We start from the raw sequence: 21,166 nt of genomic DNA on the forward strand, positions 1-21,166 counted from the left end.
CCTTTACATGAAAATCACATCTGTCAGTCCCCACTATCATTTTAACTGTGGTTATATGGTTTGCTTCTCCGTCTGTGACAGAGGAGGCAGCTTTGCCTGAAAGCTGTTCCAGGAAATTGTGTCTTCTGGACTAGCTAGTTAAGCAAATTGTGTAACTGCCATTGAAACCAAAATGTACCCAGCAGACATAATTTCACAAAAGAGGAGAAAAAAACCACATTTGTACAAAAGTCACAGCTGTTCAACTCTACATTTTGCACTTTTCTCATTGAAAAATTTTTTTCTCTTCTGTATGAACAGTGACAGTTACATTTCTAGTTAGCAACTGTAGGCCTTCTTAATACATTGCTAAGTACTGTGCTATCATGGATTTGGTGTCTGTCAGAAGAAATCGGACTAACTTCTGCCTGCTGCTCCATAGAATAGAAACTTGGTCCATCTGCCCTGTCTGCAGATGAAATAAGGGAAGATTTGAGTAGGGCCCATTGTTCTCTAAAATGCAGAGCTGTGTGGCTGCCTCTGCTGCTCCAAACTAGTGCCAACATCCCATGTTAAGCTCCACACAATATGAACTCTTCTTCTTTCAGGTCTTACAAATCTTAATCCTGGTGGTCACCTTGTCCAGAGTCACTCTCAAGTCATTGCTAATGGAGCTAAAGCTCAGAATGCTTGGGTCAGGAGATGGTCTCAGGATGCCTGGGTGGCTCAGTTGGTTAACTGTGCAGCTCTTGATCTTGGCTCAGGTTCCTGGGATCTAGCCCTGAGTTGGGCTCTGTGCAGATGGCGAGGAGCCTGCTTGGGATTCTCTCTGCCCCTTCTCTGCTTATGCATGTGCTTTCTCTCTCTCAAAATAAATAAATGAACTTTAAAAAATGTAAAAAAAAAAAGTCTCACAGGCTGTGTGCAACATGACCTCCCCTTGTTGGACACCTTCCTTTCACTGTGAACCTGCACTAGAGGTGGGCCAGGGAGATGTTCTCTAGGGACCCCTCATTCTTCTTAGTGATGAGTTTCAGAGGCTTGTTCAGACCATTACAGGCTTATGCTAAATTTATGGGATGCATTTTGAGCAAAAGCTTGGAGTCTAGGCTCTACAGTCAGAGTGCCTGGGTCTAAATTACAGCCATTCCTCTCAATAATGTGTGATACTGGTTAAGTTACATAACTTCATCAGCTGGGATTTTCCTATCTCTACACTTAAGACAATCTACCTCCTTATCACTATAGTGAGAATTATAAATGTGGTAAATAAAGACTGTTGAGCACTTAACCCAGTTCATGGCACATACTAGGCACTCATTAATGTCAACTATTCTGATGATATGGTAAGGATGATGGTGGTGATAATTTTTCTGACTTTTGAATATAATAAACCTAAAATCTTAAAAGTGATTTTGCACAGGACAGAATTGTGGCATAGAAGGGTAAAATCGGTAATAGTGGTCAAAACCTATTCAATTCAGGTTTTTTAGTTTCGAGTTGTATGAACACTTTCCTCCTATAGATCACTGGAATTGCTATCTGCTTGTCTAAGGCTGACAAGGAGTATGAGTGCTTGTGTAACTGGGCCAGAGGCACATTTCAATCCAACATGCCCTGCTGACGACAGAGGGTCCACTCTGAAACTTCTGCTCCCAGACACTGGTCTATTTGAACAGAGTGACAGGCTGCTAATGTCCCTGTCCCTGTTCTATGTCCCTGCACAGGCTTTTTTGGCCACTAGGTGGGAAGGTGGAATGTTTGTCATATTTTGTAACCATACCTCTAATTGTGTGAGTGTGTAATTAAACACCAAAAAAAATGATAGCTCTACAGAAAACCCGCTGTCCATCATTATTAATAGAATTAGTGAATCAACATTTTCTGGACTGCAGATTTACAATGAAGACCATCTTGCTCTGTTTCATTAGCTGAATATTAATATTACAAATGTATATGATTCCAAGATATTGATATCAATGTTATCACTACAATTATAAACAGTGTCTTAATCTAGGCATATTGTATCTTATATATAATGATATCTGTAATGAAAAGTTGACATAACAACTTAAATTAGACATTTATTATTTTTTGGTATAACTATATGAAATTAGGTGGCCTTTATTCAACAAAAATACTTTATGGGCTGAAAGTGGTGAATAACCACTACACTCAATATGCAGTGTTTCCACTTCATACAGTTTCCACCAATAAGACTACTTTAGAACCAATACATACCTTGTGAAAATAATAGTGTAATAGAGATGTAATTCACATTTTTTGGAACAGTTAAAACAAACCACATAAATAGATATATTTCAGTTAAAATGGACAAGTTGTCTTTGTTGTGACAGGAGATATCCCTGATTTTAAGTAATGTTTATATTATATAGGATAAATGGCGGTATTTTAATTATTTTGCTAATTTTTTTCAAAGGACATTTTTAAAAAATATTGGTATATAATTCTACTTAAAAATTATCTTCAGATTTGAATTATGTGTCTCAATTTTCTGGTTGGTCAGATACACCCCACACATCTACTAATTGGTGTTGGTATGTGTCACGGAATCATGTAATGAGGAAAAAGCCATGACAAGTGGTAGAACTGGATGCAACCTAAAGGAAGTTAAAACAATCTGACTCACTAAGACCTGTGTGTATGATGTCACATTCACTTGAAATCTAAAACTACTAAATATGGTGGTCTCATCTAATGATATAAGATGTGACAGGGTAAATTATGAATAATTTTCTGACTACGGTGGTGATACATGAAAAATTAAGTGGAGACATAGAGACAGAAATATAATTTAAGCAAAAGCAAATAAGAAAAGACAATCATTTGGAGTATAAAGATAATTAGGACAATTGTCTTTTAGGGTTACAGCTAGTGTCCAATTCAATAATTAATTACAAGGGGTCTACCACAGCAGATCTTTACTTGAACAACACGAACTTCAATGATTAAGAAGGTAGGAAGCATTACTTTCTGATGTGTTGGGTGTCTCACCTCTATGACAGACAAGACAGGGAAGAAAAGTTTGAGTTAAGTATTATTTTCCACATTGAAGCCAGCTTGCAAGCAGTTGAAGGCATGGGAGAACAACCTGAAGAATTAGAACAGGGTGGGGGCTAGCAAACTATGTCCAGCAGGACAAATTTGGCCAGCTGCCTATTTTTGTAAATAAAGTTTTATTGGATGATAGCTATGCCCCTTCATTTAAGTGTTGCCTATGGTTGCATTCAAGCGACAGTGGCAGAGCAGAATAGTTATGACAGAAGTCATATGCCCCCCCGCAAAAAAAAAAAAAAATTGTTATCTGGTTCTTACTGGAGTTTGCTAATATTTGGACTAACGAAAAAAAATCTTATTCAATGAATTCTGTAAGGAAGTGTATTAAACATGAGATCTGGTTTGTCACATACCTCAGTTTTCTTTCCTTACATGGAGTTATCTTGGATTTCAGATGTAATAGTCTTAGGCATAGTACAGCATGATTTAGTGAATTAAGACCAGCTAGCATTTATTGGAGACTATAATGTTGATAAATTAATCCAGAAGCTGCAGCTATATTATTATTAAAATATGTGTATCTTAATTGATTAACAATATAGTAGAACTAAGGGGGAGGCTTATAAGTATACGCAAGTGATGTCCCTTTATTTTTGCAATTAGTGATACCTCCAGGAATTCACTTTACTTTTTGCATCTATTGAGTATCCCCTGACATTAGAGCACTAGATATTATGTAAGAAAATCGCACGTGGTAAATGAGGTGAATTCATCTTGACTTGAAATGACTGACAGTGATGCCAAATTTGGGGGTTTTCTAGATGAAGATGAAGGAGATACTCAAGGGCAGGAAGCTCACAGATCTTACTCATCATCACCTCCCCAGCACAAAGAAGGGCTTGACACTTAGTAAAAGCTTAGTAACTGAATATTATTACCAAAACAATTTAGCAATAATGCCATTGATCACTAACCCTTCACCATCTAGATTATTATTGTTAAAAAGAATGTGATTAGAGAAAACAGAGTTAGATCTTGATAAATAATGTGAACACCTCTAGTTTTTCAGTCCTTGCATCTCTTGGGTAGTAAACTTCTCATAAGCAACATGTAGGCTTTGCTATTCACCCAAGAACATAAACGTTACACACTAGAAAGAATAAAAAAATTCTCTACCAGAAGAGGGGGTTCTAGAAAAGTAAGTTGCATATTTAACTTTTGGAAGTTATGAATATTACTTGATTTTCCTTAATATATATAAAGCCCTAATAGGGGCTTTATTTGAAATAAAACGATGTATGGAGGGGGTAACTCATATTATACCATACATATACATTACATTATACATGTACATATACTATACATTAAAGCAATGCAACCTCCATTAGACAACATAAAAGTCCAATCTTCAGAAAGAATAATATTAATTGGAAATGGGGTCTTAAAAGAGAAAAAAAATTCTAAATTTTATTTCATCCTTCAGCTGGAAAATACGGCTGCTTTATTTAATTGGTTTCAAAATCTATTTTAATAGAAAATCTCTTTTGCACAACTAACCAGCTCCCAACATTTTGATTGCAAAATGAAGGGCACTTACTTTGATAACTTTAATTATCACTCACTTAGAGGACAGTGTGAAACACTTTTCCAATTGGTGTTTCAGAATCATGAGTCAAAGGAAAAGAATGACAAATTAGCCAGCTGGAGAAGGAAAATACAGCTAGCTGGTGATGCTTGACTCTTTGTGGATATTTCAAAGTAAGATGAAAGAGAAACAAAAGGGCTGTTAGCCACACATGCTCAAGAAATGAAATACTAACACAATTTCACAACATGTTAATAACAAGTTAATAGCAAACTTAAAGACTTACTCAACATAATAAGTGCCATATATGGGATCATCAATTTTTTCCCAGCCATATGGAAGCTCTGAAAAATAAAGAGTTATTTCTTTCAGTAAATAAGCAACAGATATCACAATTTCTAATAAAAAGTAATATAATTTAATTGTTCACGTATTGCAGAAGCAGTCTACCAAAGTGGAGGAAAGCATTCAGAGTCAGCACTAACATTCTGACACGTATTGTATGAACTATAAGAAGCAATGACTTGAAAATTGGCAGTTAAAACACAGAGCTCTCTTCTCTGCAGATATACTGCTGGGGCTAGCTGTTGATGCCACGCCAAGCAGTAGGATGGCACGTCATCACGTTATCACCACTCAGGGCAATACAGAAGGCAAATTGCTTTCCTGACAGTGCATACCATTTTCTTATTTATTTGTATTGTTAAAAGGAGCATTTCAGGATAAAGATCATATTTTCAAAATACCTTTCTGAGGATAGCAAATAGTTTCCGATGACTGAAACAAAGGCATTATAAGTTCTCAGTTGACATTCCACAATTCAAGATGGTTAGCTGGCTGTTCTCTCCACACAGGCCAGATTTTGAATGCTGCCAATATACTCTCTGGGCATGGTTTTCAAAGTCTAAAATTTTGAACCCACTTTCCTTGGCAATATGATTCATATTTTCTATTCTTCATGGTTAATTTTAATACACACATTTAAAAATATCAATAATACTGTACATGCTTCTATAGGCAAAAACATGCTATTTGAAAACAAGATTTATTTTATGATACTGTTTTCCAAATACATTGGAGCCTTTATGATTATTAACACCTATAAATATGAAGAGTATTATATTTTTCTTTGTAGATATTAATTATACATGCATAGCACCTAGAAGCTAAGGAAGATATATTGGCATGCTTTCAATGATATGTTTAAATGAAATTTAAAAGTTTTATTATTACAGTAATAACACATGTTCACTATAGGCAAGGCACAGTTATAGACAGAAAATTAGAATTATCTGCAGTGTTGCCATCCAGAGATAATCACTGCTAATATTTTGGTGGATACCCTTTAACTATTTTCATACATAGGTATTTGTGACTCATTTTTTCAGAGATCAGATCACAGAGTGCACATCATTTTCATAGCCTGTTATTTCTACTTGACAGAGTATCAAGGGCATCTTCAATGTGAATGAGCATTACTGCAGAATGCCACTTTTAGTGGCAGGTGGTGGTCTGCAGTATGGCTAGAGTCTGTACAACACTACCTCTTCTGTTATTGAACATTTGGGACTTTCCGGTTTTTACCTGTTATATGTCACCTGTGTTGGACTCACTAAACCTAAGTCTTCCATCATTTTCCCGGTAACTTAGTCATAATAAATTCCTATAGGTGGAATTTTGGATTAAAGGGCATCTACCCCTTTATGGTCTTTGATCTAAATTGACAGATTAGCACTGTGCTACTCACAAGATAGAACAATTTATAATCTCACTAGGGGTGTATGAATAATTTTGTTTTTCGGTACTATCAAATCAAATGCAGGTCCACGATTCTTCATCCAAAACTTTTATGGACAGTTAGGTTTTAGAATTAAGAAGTTTTCTGATTTTCAGAAGTTAACACGATGCAAATGTCTTCTGTCCCATAATACTCCAAGCAGAGTCTGGGGAAGCAGTTTTTAATCAAATACATGAGCATTTATGCAGCCAAAATTATGTGATCTGTACCAAGAGGCACACATAAGGACTACTTCATATCAGTGAGCACTGTTTTGTTTCCAGAGTGTCTAGGTCAGGTCACATTTTGCTGCCAAATGAGTTACAAAAGACAGTTTTAAGAGCTTTTGAATTTTTGAATATTCAGATAAAGTATTGTGTATCATTATTTTAAAAACCAACCACACTGATTTTAAAATGGCAACTTGTGGTTGGTTTAAGTTACCTTCCTGGGTTGCTAGCTAGTTAGAACAGTTTTTGTAGGTTTATACTCAGGCAATTGTGTTTTCTTTTGTACATTTCTCATTTTTAAAAGTCAATCCCTAAGAGTTCTTTATGTATTAAGGATATTAATCCTTTGTCACATGTTGCATATGTGTTTTTGAGTTTGTTTAGATTTAATTTTGAACATTTTCTTTTACACATAGATGTTTTAAATTTTATTCGGTAAATTTCTCAGCGTTTTCACTTAGGTTTTGTCATTGGAGCCTACTTAAATACTGAAGATATTTTTCTAGTGTTTCTTTACCTTGTTTTAACATAAAGTCTAAGCTATGCTTTATTTATATCTCTTAGATTAGTCATATCTGAATGAATATATAACACTAAATTGTGGAGTACCTTAAGAAATTTTTTTTCAAAATGATCATGATAGCATTACTGAATATTCACTACGATCAAGGTACTGATGGACTTACCATGTGTTAACTCATTTATCCTAAAGAACTCAGAATTGAAAATCCTTGTATTCTGCTTCCAGTGATCTTAACCAATTTAGATATCAATTTAGACACTCTGTTTAGCACAGCATAAACACACTTAATTTAGATTAAGGACAATAACAGTCCAGATGGTTTTCACCAAATCCCCCTAGCTATTGGAGAATTTGCCTATTAAAAAGAAGAATCTGTTTGACAGATATCTACTGGGTGCCCTTGACAAGCAGCAAAAGTAAAAGAATATACAGAGGATAGCAACTGATATTATGACAATTTATTAATATGGCTGAATACATGGATTCATACTTATAATAGGTTTATCATCTCATGAATACAATAATATGTAAAGTAATCACATTCAATAATATATAAAGTAAACAGCTAACATGCTTAATTTTATGGATACTAGTCTTGTGTCTTAATAGTATTGTTATATGGAAACATGATGGTCGAATTTTTAAAATTATATTTTATAATGTAAACTGTTTCTTCACTTATTCCTTATCTTTGACTCATTCTTTGAGTAAGTTACTAATTCTAAGCAATGCATCCCCAAAGTACAGAGTTAATTGATTCCTTATCTTTGTAGATTTGCAATGCAAAAGGTTCTGGAAACTATTTATTGAGTATCCTGCGTCACTTGCCATCATGAAGTATTCATCAGAATTTACGGGGAATCTGATTTGCTTTGCCTAACATATCAATGTATTTTGTTTGTTTGCTTGAGTGTTCTACATTTCCTAAATAAATTATTAATTTGTTCAAAAACAAAATTATATATTACAAATATTTATACTCTAAAAATTGAAGTATTTTCATTATTAGTGATTCTTGACTCACAATTTTTTTGGGGGGAGGAAGTAATTTTTATTAAACATTTTATTCCAGATAAATGAATTATAATCTCATTTTTTTTAAATATATTTTTTACCACATTTTACCCAAGGTGAGAAGAGATAAAAAAAACATAATGAGAGCTAAATGCTATGTGCTAGGCATTGTTTATGTACATTATAAAAAACAAATAACTTAATCCTCAAAATTAACTTGTCAGGTACATTATTATCACACTCAATTACAAGATGAGGAAATGAAGATACCAAAAGATTCTGACAGTTAATTGTTCAAGTTTTAAACTCCTATGTCCCAATCCAGAGCCTGCATTTTAATTAATTTATTAATTTTTCATTTACTTATTTTGAGACAAGATGATACACTAACCCTCTGTTATAAAAGCTATTATTCATTTTATTTTAAATATCTACAAGGGGTTCGGTAATAGATATATTCATCAGTTCATATATAAACGTGGCACAATGGGTATAAAAATCTACAACCAATGTTTAAATGCTCTGTATGTGTGTATATGAGTGTGTGTGTGTGTGCATGTGCGTGTGCACATGTATGTATGTGTACATTCCCCTTAATGACATTTGCTTGAGTAGCAAAGAAAGGTCTAGGCTAGAATGTCAATGAAAAAACACAAGTTTTTCTTCACTCATAAAAAGACAACTCATAAAATAAACTTTTTAGGATTATAAGCTGAATAGTATATATATAGATGATGAAAAGTTAAAGTTAAGAATCATCTTTCACTGTGAAAATGAGCTATTTGGACTTGTGAATTAGTTTTTAAAAATGAATTGCTTCTCTTTAAAATTATGCTAATGATTGAGAAAAAGAATTTCCAATTTTGTACTGTTTGCCCAATTAGGCAAGCATGTAGCTTGGAGCTCTTGGGTCTTGGGTTATTTAGAGTACTGTATTCAACAATACCCGACACATTTGAGAATGATTAAGGTCACACTAATGAAAGAATAACATATACAATGAAACAAGGGAAAATAAACACTTGAGATCAACAAGGTTAATGCTGCATTACAAACTGTTTTAATTGAGATTTTCCTCAGGCCATGGAACCATGGAGCAAATTCAGTGACTAGATATTCGTATCATGATCCACTCTGCAAAAGTCTGTGTTAAGGTTTACATTAACGTAGTAAGTCTAGCCTGTAAGAAGATCAAAAGATGAAAGGGGCATCCAGTTATGCCTGGATTCTGCCATAGCCACCATGATATATATTTTTTGCTTATTTGTTTTACTCCAATTTATTTATTTGTTTATATTTATTTGTTATGTCCATTTTCATTGCCAAAAAACCAAGACTCCCTTATGCTAGCACACAAGAAGCAGTTTTCAGGCTGCAACTGGGAAACTTGTAGAATCCAAGGACAGTATTTCTTTTGGAAATGGGACTCGAATACTGGACAGATGTAAAAAAGCTAGCTAGGATATAAAACCTTAGGGTATCTCAGAAAGGTCCTGTTTGTCTCACTCACTTTGTCTTTTAAACTGTGCCTCTTTTCTCTATGTCTCTCTTTCTTTCTTTCAGTTCCAATTCCACTGCGTACATCTCCTTCTTTCTTTTCTACTGTCTACTTCTCTGGCTCATCTTGCATATGTCCTGGAAAGGTCACCCCATACTTGACTCTATGTTATTTTTTAATCTCAAGCACTGCTATCACTACTTGATCTCTGAGTTTTTCAATTCTGTGACCTATCTCCCAAAGGATTCATGAATCCTGCTCATTTTCTTCAAAATAGATTCAAGTGACTTGACTTGGAAGATCAATGTAATGGTTGCCCTCAGGTGAAGAATCCACTCACAAAATATTAGGGTATGGCTGTGGCCCGTGCCCTTTTGGTAGATACAAAGCCACATCTGGCAAAATCAAATAGAGAGACACCCTATAAAATAACCAGTCAATACTCTTCAAATGTGCCAAGGTCATGAAACAGAGAAATAGATTGAGGTTCTGTCACAGTGTGAAGGAAACTATTGAGACAGGGAAACTAAATGGGTTGTAGGATTGGGTCCCAGACCAGAAAAAGGACATTAGTGGGATGACTGGTAAAATTCAAGTAAGATTTGTAGATTAGTTGATAGTCTACATTAATGTTAATTTCCTGGCTTCAGTAATTATACTCCTGAAAGATGTTAACATTAGGGGAAAGCTAGGTGAGAGATACATGGAAACATTATAGTATTTTTGGCAAATTTTGGAAATCTAAAATACCTTCTCGATAAAAACACCGAAAAAAGCTATTTTACAACTCTCACTATCAGAGGACCTCTACTCACACTTCATTAATGTTCAATCTGATAATGATGTTAATTTTTTATACAAAATAAAAATGTAGGATTTTGTATTTATATTCTTTTATAATATGTTGATTTCTTTCAATAGACAATTCAAAGAGACTTTCAATTTTGTTATTTTACCTTTTTTTTCTGTTGCCTATCTTTCTGCTCACTGGAGAAACAAGGTAAATACATTTATGTTGAAGTGTTACTGCATCTTGAATCTTAGAACATACAGATTGAATAATATGAGTTTAAAATCTGGAGTCAGGCTTTGTTCCTTTTCTGGGGTCACTGTCCTGTATGAGCAACAACATGGTTATGTTAATTCATACAAGGTTGTATGGAGGCCCATCCTTCTGGGTAGCTTAAAATTCTCTCCAAAGCCAGAAAGGCAGACAAATTTAGAAAGCAATAAAATACTGGAAACAAGGAAAAGGACCAGAATGGGAAACTATCTCCATTAACCCTATATTACATTTCGGACTAACTTTTTTTTTAAATTTAGGCTCTTGCTGTTGTGTTTTAGAGGTAATAACATTACAACAGAACATAAGAAACATACAAAGTTTCCTTAGTTCAAATAATACAGTGCGTAGCAAACAATGTGGTAATACCCAATACTAATGTTAAAATATTTTCCTCCAGTCTTTTTTAAAAAATTTACTTATTTATTTTTAGAGAGAGAGAGAATGAGCAGGGCAGGGGCAGAGAGAGAGAGGAAGAGAGAGAATCCCAAGCAGGCTCCATACTGTCAGCACAGAGACCAATGCAGGGCTTGATCCCATGAAGTATGAAATCATGACTTAAACTGAAATCAAGAGTCAGATGCTTAACCGACTAAGCCCCTTCCTCCAATCTTTATTACATTTTTTCTGTATACATAGTATACAAATTAGGAATGATATTAAATTTTTTCTGGAAAAGTGATATAACTTGCTTCCAAGTAGTTCTTAGGGGTTTTAGTAATTATTAGGAGTGTAAGTGAGTTTAAACAAGAGTCCTCAGCATGAGTTTTTATAAGAAATACATTTTTAGAATTAAAGAGAAAAAAAAGGAAGAGAAGGATACTATGCCAGAATAAAATATACAAAAGATGAATTTTTCTTATTAATAAACTTTATTACATTTTTGTCTCTTCCTGTATTCAAAAATGCATTTGTAATTATAAAAGTAAATTCTGAATACATTCTGGTTTTTAAAAAAATTCATTTAATATTGACGTATGAAGAAATGTGCACTCAATAAAATTTTGATCATTCAGGGGCCATTTTCTGCCTGGAAAAAAGTTAGCAAATACAGATGCGAACTTTTGCAATTCTAACTTAAAGATGGCAGAGTACTGTAATCTATTTGAGATAGTGATAAGGAGTGGAGGCTCAAAGGCATGGCACAAAAAAAGGATATTGTCTGGTAAAGACTCAGAAATAGTCATACTTGGTTTAAGTTTGCAAAATTCATTTGAAGTTCATAACGTGATGAACCTACTGTTTTTCTCTATATTCCTAGAGCTTTGGAGAAGGTCTGGCTATAAAGTAAGATTCAGGAAGCAAATATATGCTGAAGATTTGAAATATACATCTCCAGTTTCCTCTTAACCTCTGTAAGTCTATGTTAATCCATTCATCGATCTATCTATTTATCATCATCATCCACTTAAAATTATTTATGGAAGGATACTGGGCTTCTATAGTGTAAAGGCTGACATGTAAATTTTAACCTCTATGCTTACCCTGAAAAGCCATAAATATCCACTAAGAGAGCAATAAAACCACCCATAATGCATATCTACAACATAATTAGAAGAAAGAAAACACTGTAAACTCAAAAGTTATATGTAAGTAGAGATTTAAATGCCTCAAACCAGCAGAGTCAGCTCAGAAGCCCATTCCAGATCAGAAAGGTGGATAGTGTGCAGTAAAAAGGAGAGCACTCCAGGAGCCATGAGTGAAAACAAAAAGGCAAAACCACCCTCAGAAAGATAAATTCCCATCTGGAGTGGTGAAATGCTGATAGCAGACCTGTTGATCAGAACATAGCTTCTGGGGAATTAAGTGCAGGGAGTTTGGAAATGAGAAGAATGAGAAGTGGAGTCTTAGGAAGGCACTGCTTAAGTAGAAGAGGGAGCTGGGTGCCTGGGTGGCTCAGTGGTTTAATTGTCAGACTTCTGCTTAGGTCATGATCTCCTGGTTTGTGAGTTCAAGGCCAGAGTCGAGCTCTGGGCTGACATCTCACAGCCTGGATCCCACTTCAGATTCTGTGCCTCCCTCTTTCTCTGCCCTTCTAGTTGTGCTCTGTCTCTGTCTGTCTGTCTGTCTCTCTCTCTCTCCCTCTCTGTCTCAAAAATAAATAAACATTAAAAAAATTACAAAAAACAACAAAAGAAGAGGAGAGAGCTAATATCAATGGAGGAAACGACCCGTAGAAATTTGGTTTTGATAGAAAAAGCATGAAGTAGAAATTATGCATCACAGAAACAAAACAGAATTCTAGGATCATAAGACATACCAACTACTCCCTCTGCAAAAAGTCTTTCACTAAAGAATCAGTACTTCACAAAAGAAACAGAAGAGGGTGCTCCTGAACTAAGAATGTAGTATGCTTATATAAAACTTAATGCTTATATAAAACTGTTACTGCTGGTCTATGAATAAAAAAGTTCAAAATCAATAGAAAATAGCAGATAGCATTCATACATTACAAAATAAGAAAGAAGAGTTAAAATGATGCAGCTAATGATAGTTTGCTATCCTCCCTCAGAAGAAAATTAAAACAAAAACCCAAATGAGAAAAGTGTATTGAAATCTCAAGATATTTTGAAACAAGTATTTACATACACAGAACAACTTTTTGAATAAAAATTTTAAAAGCTCTGAGTAGATAAAAATCAGAAAGATAGTAGAGTTGACCAAAATGAGAAAATAACATTAAAAAAATTCTTTAAATTGAAACTAAATTATGAGCTGTCCAAGAGGAAATAGATTCAATTGAAAATATAATAGGCATCATTAAGAAAAAAACATGACAATACTCAAGAGAACAAAATGAAACAAACAAAAGGTGAAAAGAATCAAAAAATAGTCATTAATATAAAAGATAAAGATGATCCAGTACATGTATAAGTGGAATGAATGAAGAAAACAATAGAACTAATACTTGAAACTATAATCCAAAAATAAAATAACTATGTATGCTGAAATGTCTCCCCATGTATTTGGAACATTGTCCCAGAACAGTCAATTTCAAGATATATACCAGTTAGCCATTAGACTTAAAAAAAGTCAAGGAAAAACTGGGTAAAATATAAGTTCCTTACAATGGGAAAAAAATATCAAGTTGATATCACATTTCAGGAACAACATGCATAGACAACAGTGAAGTAGCATTGTAAAGAATCTCAAAGAAACGGTGAGCCAATTTTATATCCAGCCAACTTATCTTTCAAATACACACACACACACACACACACATGCACACACACATGAGTTTAAAATATGCAAGAACTTGGGGAATACTGTATCCAAGAAACCTTCCTGAAGTACTACTTAATTAAACCAACCTTAATTCAACCTAGAAATGACTGGAGAAAAAGAATGATAGTAATCATTATACAGTTAATTGTAGATATAAGTGTAGGACAAAGGGTGGGAACAAGGATTAATTGTTGCTTTGTTACAAGGTGAGAGCCAGAGTATCACTTAAAGCTAGCAAGTGAACAGGGCCTTATAAAAAGGTATCAGAATAAAGGTAAATATTATAACACAAATACAGACTATTCTAACTACCAAAACAAACAAAACCCCAAAGAAAACAGACCACACAGAGAAAGGGCCACAATCAATAGAACATGATATGGTCAATAAATATAACATAAAATAATATGACCATTAAAACATAGAAATGAACGCAGTTTATTTTTCTCAAGATTTTCTGATTAGCTCATAAAGAAAAAACCCACTCTATGCTGTAAAGAATAGGCACATTTAAATAAAGTAACTCAAAAAAGCTAAACATAAAGACTTGGGCAAAGATATACCAGACAGATAGAAAAAAAGAAAACAGCAGGATTATAGTCTTGCTATCAGATTTAGAGTTCAAGTTAAGAGCATTAACCAGAATAAGGAACATTACTTTATAACAATAAAGGTTGCAATTTATAATGAAGATATAATAGTAAATATCTGTATGATAAATAATACAAACTACTTTTATAAAACAGTAACTACAGGAGCTGCAAGAAGAAATAGAAATACATTAATGACAAATATTTAAGACAGCTCTCAGTCTAAGATAGATCAAGTTGACAAAATGACAGATATAGAGCAATTAAATAGAGTATAATTAATTAGACAAATCTTATAGTTCTCCCTATTTCTTTTTCTAGTTTTATACCTCAGTAATAGAGAATATATATTCTTCTCAAGTACTCACTGAACATTCTTCAAAATTGTTTATATATTACAAAAGTTTTAATAAATTCTACAAAGCAGAAATAACACAAACAGGAATCTCTGACCATAAGGTAATAAAATATAGACATTAATAATAAAATCATAATCAAAAGAATTCTTGTCTAGATATTAAAAACTCTAAATAAACAACTTTTGTGTCAAAAAGAAAATGTAAACTGAAATTGCAGAATTTCTAGAAGCAATGAGAAAACACTAAGTAGCAAATTCTGTTGGGTATAATTAAAATTGATCAGAGAAAATTTTATGTCATATATATATATTTTATGCCATATATATGTGTATAGAAAAGAAATAACAAAGGGATTCCTCCCCCAAAAAACCCCAAAAACAAAAAAGGAATACAAATGATAAAAGAAAAAAGTCATATGGTAGATAACTGAAAAATAGTAACACTAATCAAAATGTTGTTTCATTTTATTTAAAATAAAATTTTCTTTTAATGGTTATTTATTTTTGAGAAAGAGAGAGAGAGAGACAGAGTGTGAGCGGGGTAGGGGCAGAGAGAGAGGGAGATACAGAATCTGAAGCAGGCTCCAGGCTCTGAGCTGTCAGTACAGAGCCTGACGTGGGGCTCAAACTCACGGCCTGTGAGATCACGACCTGAGCCAAAGTCGAATGCTTAACCAACTGAGCCACCCAGGGACCCCTATTTTTTTATTAAAAAATTTTTTTTAACATTTATTTATTTTTTGAGAGACAGAGAGAGACAGAGCAAGAGCAGGGGAGGGGCAGAGAGAGAGGAAGTCACAGATTCCAAAGCAGACTCCAGGCTCTGAGCTGTCAGCACAGAGCCCCACAGGGGGCTCAAACTCATGAACTACAAGATCATGACCTGAGGTGAAGTCAGATGCTTAACCAACTGAGCCACCCAGGTGCCCCTATTTCATTTTAAAATTAGCAAAATAAATACTAATTTAAGATTAAAAAATGATGTCACATATAACAACGTAAGAAAGAAAAAAAGGGAAGCAATCATAAAAATTGTAGAATATGTTGCACAAACATATGCTAACAAAATCAAAAATCTAAATGAAATGGATAATTTCTTAGGAAAATATAATTTATCATGATTGGCCCCAATAAAGATAGAGAAGCTTAAATAGACAGGTTTTAGTCAATGTACAATACTAAACTCTAAATGGAGAACAAACAAATGAAACAATATGAATATTAGAGATAAATTCCTTTATAATCTGGGTGTGAGGAAAGGCTTTCTTATGACTCAAACTTGACAAATTTGACTACATAGAAGTGAACAAGAATCTTTGTACACTCCAAAACACCAAAGTCAACATTAAAAGATACATGACAAACTGAGACAAAAAGATGTGTAACATCTATCAATGATAAAAGGCTGCTCTCCTTCACACAAAAACTCTTAAAAAGTGAAGGGAAAAAAAGAAAAAAGAGACTAAAAACTTGATACAAAAATGTACAAGAGGTAGGAATAGACAGTTTACAAAAAGTATTCACACGTCGTCACATGTGAAAAGATGCCCAATTCCTTCATCACAAGAGAACTGCAAATTAACACTATATTGAGATACCACTGCTTACCTATCAGATTGGCAAAAATTCAAAAGCTTGAGGTCAGGGGTATCTGGGTGGCTCAGTCGGTTAAGCTCCTACTCTGGATTTTGGCTCAGGTCATGATCTCACAGTTGGTGAGATTGAGCCCCTTGTGGGATTTTCTCTCTCTCCCTCTCTTCTGCCCCTCCCCCTGGTCACACTCTCTCTCACAAAATAAATAAATAAACATTAAAAAAAAACTCGAGGACACACCCTTTTGGCAGGGTTGTGGAAGAACTGGTCTCCCTCATATCTTGCTGATAGCTGGTCAATATGAACACAACCTCTCTTGAGGGGAATTTGGCATAAAATGGACACATTACCTTTCGATCCAACAACAGTCATTCCTCTAAGAAATTTCTCTAAAGTTTCATCTTTAACAATATTAAAAACCTCAGAAACATACAAGGTTATTCACTGCAGTACTGTTTTACTAGCAAACCATGGAAACAACCTCAATATCCAATCAGGGATAACAGTTTAAATAAACACAGCATATGCACACGGAGCTGCAAAACCTATGGGAAAAATCTCTATGATCTGATATAGTGATTTGTGGGAGAGATTGCTAAACGAAAACCTTCCTATGCTCATTCTTGGAAAAAAAAAAAAGGTATACAAAAAAGAGCTGGAAACTAAAGAAACTGCTTAATTAAAGGAGGTGGGCCTGAACAATAAAGTCAAAGGGATAGGAAAGGAGGCTTCTTTGTACTTCTTTACAAACCTCATCAATGTGCTTCTATTTGAAAAAACAAAACTGAATAAAATAAGATGGAAAAAAATACCCTAAAATTGAATATAAACAAAAGAAAATGAACCTAACTGTATATGAAATTGCTAACCACTCAGGATAAGAAAAAGGCAAGTATTAGAGAAATTACAGATTTGGGGGTCAGGGTTTCATTATACAAAGACTCAGAAGATAAAAGCATTGAGGAAATATCACTGAGGTTGGAGAATAACTGTATTTATAATGCTGCACAATTTTGGTAGGCTTTCCTGACAGTGCAGTTCAGGATACTAGTTTCTGAAGCTTGGGGTTAATTTACATTAGTTCTTATGCCTTTTACACTGGGAAGCCCTGTGGGTCTGGCATTTAGGATCCTCTTGAACAAAAAGTTGCAATAACAAAAGTTTCAAGGGTTTGGGGGTGGGGCAAACATTAATTTTAGTGATTTAGACCTAAGGCCAGACTAGAATTTAATAATTCAGAGAGGAGGCACAGGTCCCTAGAAAGGATAGGTTTGATGAAATTCTCTCTGACTGACACTTGTTCTTAAGCTGATAGTGACCTTAGAGAGCTGATAGGTTCTTTGGGCATTATGGAGGCTGCAGAGGTGGACTCCATTCATTATGAGAATCTGCCTTTCTAAGTAAACACAACAGTCTCAGAACTATTGTAGATACTGGGCATTTGGCTTTCAATGGAATGTAAGGCATAAAGTTATTACAGCAGGAAACTTACAAAAGCCTGGTAATTCAAAGCAGGTATCTCTTTAGGGAGGGTCTATCAGAGTTCTGCCACCTGTGTGGGACCAGGAATGGCATTTTGGCTTCAGGATGCAAGGTCTTATTTAGAGATGAAGTAATACATGAATCTTCGCCTGTAAAGCTTCTAAGAGGGAAAACTTAGGGAAGAGGTCGGGCCCAGAGCAGGAGACTGGAGACTGATGGCCTTCTTTCTCCTTAGTTGTCAAATTTTCCCCTACAGGGGGATCGGTCTATTCTACAGGCTGCTGAGTGGATTACACAGCTCCAACTGGGGAGTGCAGACAGGTGAGAGGTCTGGAAGTTAACTAGCTCGTAGCATGTTCTCCCATGCTAGAACAGTCTATATTTTAATTTTGACTCAGACTGAACATTGACAGATAATGAGGGCTTTAGGAATTGTTTAGCCACCATCTTCCAGGGAGCCAAGATAAAGACCGGGATAGGTTATGAGAAAGAAAAAATAAATAAAAAATTTTGCTTTAATTCTTCACTTTACCTTATCAGGGAAGATTTTAAAGATGTAGAAAAAAAATAGCTCAGAGAAATGGCCACATTTTACCATGGTTTTGGTGATGGTTATGATTGCTGTTTTCTTTTTATGTCCCTGAAATAACACTTTCAATGGAATGTTCAATGGTTTTGTGGTTCAAAGTGTTCTTGATAAGATCTGGATGTGTTAGTCCAAGTGAAATTTGCAATTAACTGTTGATGACATTATTTAACACAGCTCTCATAATGTAACATTTTCTGAGGCCCTTTTTCATTCAAGAAATATTTATTGCTCATCTACTTTGAGGGAAGCAGTGGACTAAGCTGGAAGGTATAGGAATAAGTCTCAATATCCATGGAACTGACAATTTTGGTCAGAGCCAGTCTGTAAACAAATACTTTCACTAATTATTAATTCATTATAATTTATGGTATACGCTACCAGGAGAAGTGTATGTATATTTTACTCTACCTAAACCCTCAGGTAATTTTTGAAGAGCTTGGAATCACAGGTTGTTACATTTCATGGGTATAATTCATTACAATTGATTTAAATAGACCTAATGCAATAAGTCAGCAACACACTTGTCAATTGGGTATTTTGGGGTGAATTCACACAACGGATGTCATTTTTCTAGTGAAGCAGTCTTTTTAAATTGAATGAACTTGATATATACAAGAAAATTCTAACTATTTAAAATCTCTGGGGACAACTAAATATTGAACATCAGTGCAGTTAAGGGCTTGGAAAAATGAAATTTAAAATTTACTTATGTTTATTATATTAGATGAGCTGAATTCTACTTAGGAATATGCCCTAATTTCATTTTCTATTTAATATGCAGCCTCAGAGCATTGTTTAATTAAAATGCCACTTAGACCAGTGAAATGGATCAGACTGAGCACAAATCTAGGGCTGCTAACCAATGTGCAGAAGGATGAGCTCGCTCTCTGTAGTGGTGCCGTCTGAGCCACTGCCCACAATGCTGGGTCAGAGAAGCACCATGACACTTCTGCATGCCATTAAATAGTAACATCAGTTTTGCTTTTGCCATGACACTCATGGATCCTAAGAGACTTGCATGCTTCATAAATAAGCAAGCTGGACATCTATCAAATTGGGGTGATGTGGGGTTGTCATAGAGCCTCTACTTTATCTGGTCTACTGAGTTTTGGGTCTTTCTGCCAGAACAAAGAAGGAGTTCATAGACATTTTTGAAAAGGACGCTGAAAAAAAAATCCATAAAAATACCAATTGTCAACAGTCTCCAGGGAGAGGAAGGAAAAGAGGATAGCTTCCGTATTTTCCACCTGTGTCATGGAATGTTTTTAAACATTAACAGAATAAGCAGGCTGACCAAGCTCACAGTGCTCTGTTTTATACTTGTTCTGGGTGGAGAAAACACCTGCTTGTCAGCAGTACCTGTCACAGATAGATCACAGGGTGTCAAAGGTAGTGAGAGTTGAGACACAAGATAGGGAAAGGCTTTTCCCATAGCGTGAAAAGAGGAGGTTGAGTATTCAGAGTGTAACTGTAACAATGAGATTTCTGATTCCCTACCTGGTATTAATTTAAGGCGTTACTGCTGCCTTTTAAAATTTAATGATGGGAATGTCCACATGCAGACATTAAATTATATTCATATAGCCAGATGTGTGTGTGGGGGGGATTGTCCCAATGTTCTCTTCCAAAATAATTTCCTGTCTGTATGATTTTAGCTAGATCCCTAGGTAGAGATATTGGAATCGTAGTCTCCACCCCCTACCCCATCTTGGCAATATAGTGTAGTGAATGGTGACTTCACAGGACATAAGCATCTTTACATTTGAGGTGGATGAATGGTATAAATATGACAAATACACCTTCAGTTACGTTACAATTAATTAAATCATCATAATACCAGCCAGTATAAAAAAGCACCAAAGTGTCTATTAATATAGATTGTGCTGGCATCTACCTTCAAATATGAGCATTCGCTTCAAATATGGGGCTTTACTGAAAGGGGGAAGTGGTGCAGTTTTAATACAAATCCTAAATTTCCTGTTCCACATACAAACAGAGTGATGCTTTCCATTAGTAAGTTCCTAGCACAAAAGAGGGCAGAACATTTTTCCCAATGATATGGTCACTGTGATTTACATGAATGTTCACCTATTTAGCTCTGTCCCATATCTGCAGTGTTCCAGGACAGAAGGACTGGATTAGATGTAGGAATAGGGAAATGAAATCTCATCCTAATAAGACCCAGAATCCTTTTTGATAAAATTAATAATATGGTAGTGAGGTATGATGTAGTAATGTAAAAAAAAATTAGAGGATTTGGAATTAACAGCAGGTACTGCATCACTGCTTTGCATTATGGTAGAAAGAAACAGAAAAACATAAAGAGCTGAGGGTGGGATTTCCTAATGCTATCTGCAGGAAAAGACCTGGAATAGGAAACACGATGCCTGATGTGTCTGCAAGGTATCCAATGCCTAAAACACTGGGAAAATCTTGGAGAGCACTTCACCCCAGTGAAAAATATTGTTCTTATAAAGCTGTCAGAGTCCGTCTGAGCTGGGGTTACCTGGCATGTAAGAGCCAGTCATTCCCACAAATTAGGCTGCCCTGCAGGCGTGTCTAACTTACATGCCAGCCTTTCAGGAAATGTTAAAGGCCCAAGCGGAGCTGTGATGTGTACCTGTGGTAACAACTAGACTGTG

The 21,166-nt window shown here is 35.0% G+C and overlaps 1 protein-coding gene across 2 annotated transcripts in view; it reads right to left on the reverse strand.

Moving 5' to 3' along the window:
- Positions 1-21,166, reverse strand: part of MAGI2 (membrane associated guanylate kinase, WW and PDZ domain containing 2) — a 1,354,570-nt gene that overhangs the window by 338,171 nt on the left and 995,233 nt on the right. For both annotated transcript variants that reach the window (XM_047096111.1, XM_047096110.1), the window contains exon 7: positions 4,869-4,926. In XM_047096111.1, coding sequence (XP_046952067.1) covers positions 4,869-4,926 — 58 coding nt within the window. The remainder of the gene's footprint in view (positions 1-4,868; positions 4,927-21,166) is intronic.

This window comes from Lynx rufus, unplaced genomic scaffold (genome assembly GCF_022079265.1).
Source record: "Lynx rufus isolate CCGP_SWC_20201006 ecotype Redwood Valley unplaced genomic scaffold, mLynRuf1.p SCAF_4, whole genome shotgun sequence".
In the NCBI taxonomy this organism is placed as follows: Eukaryota; Metazoa; Chordata; class Mammalia; order Carnivora; family Felidae; genus Lynx; species Lynx rufus.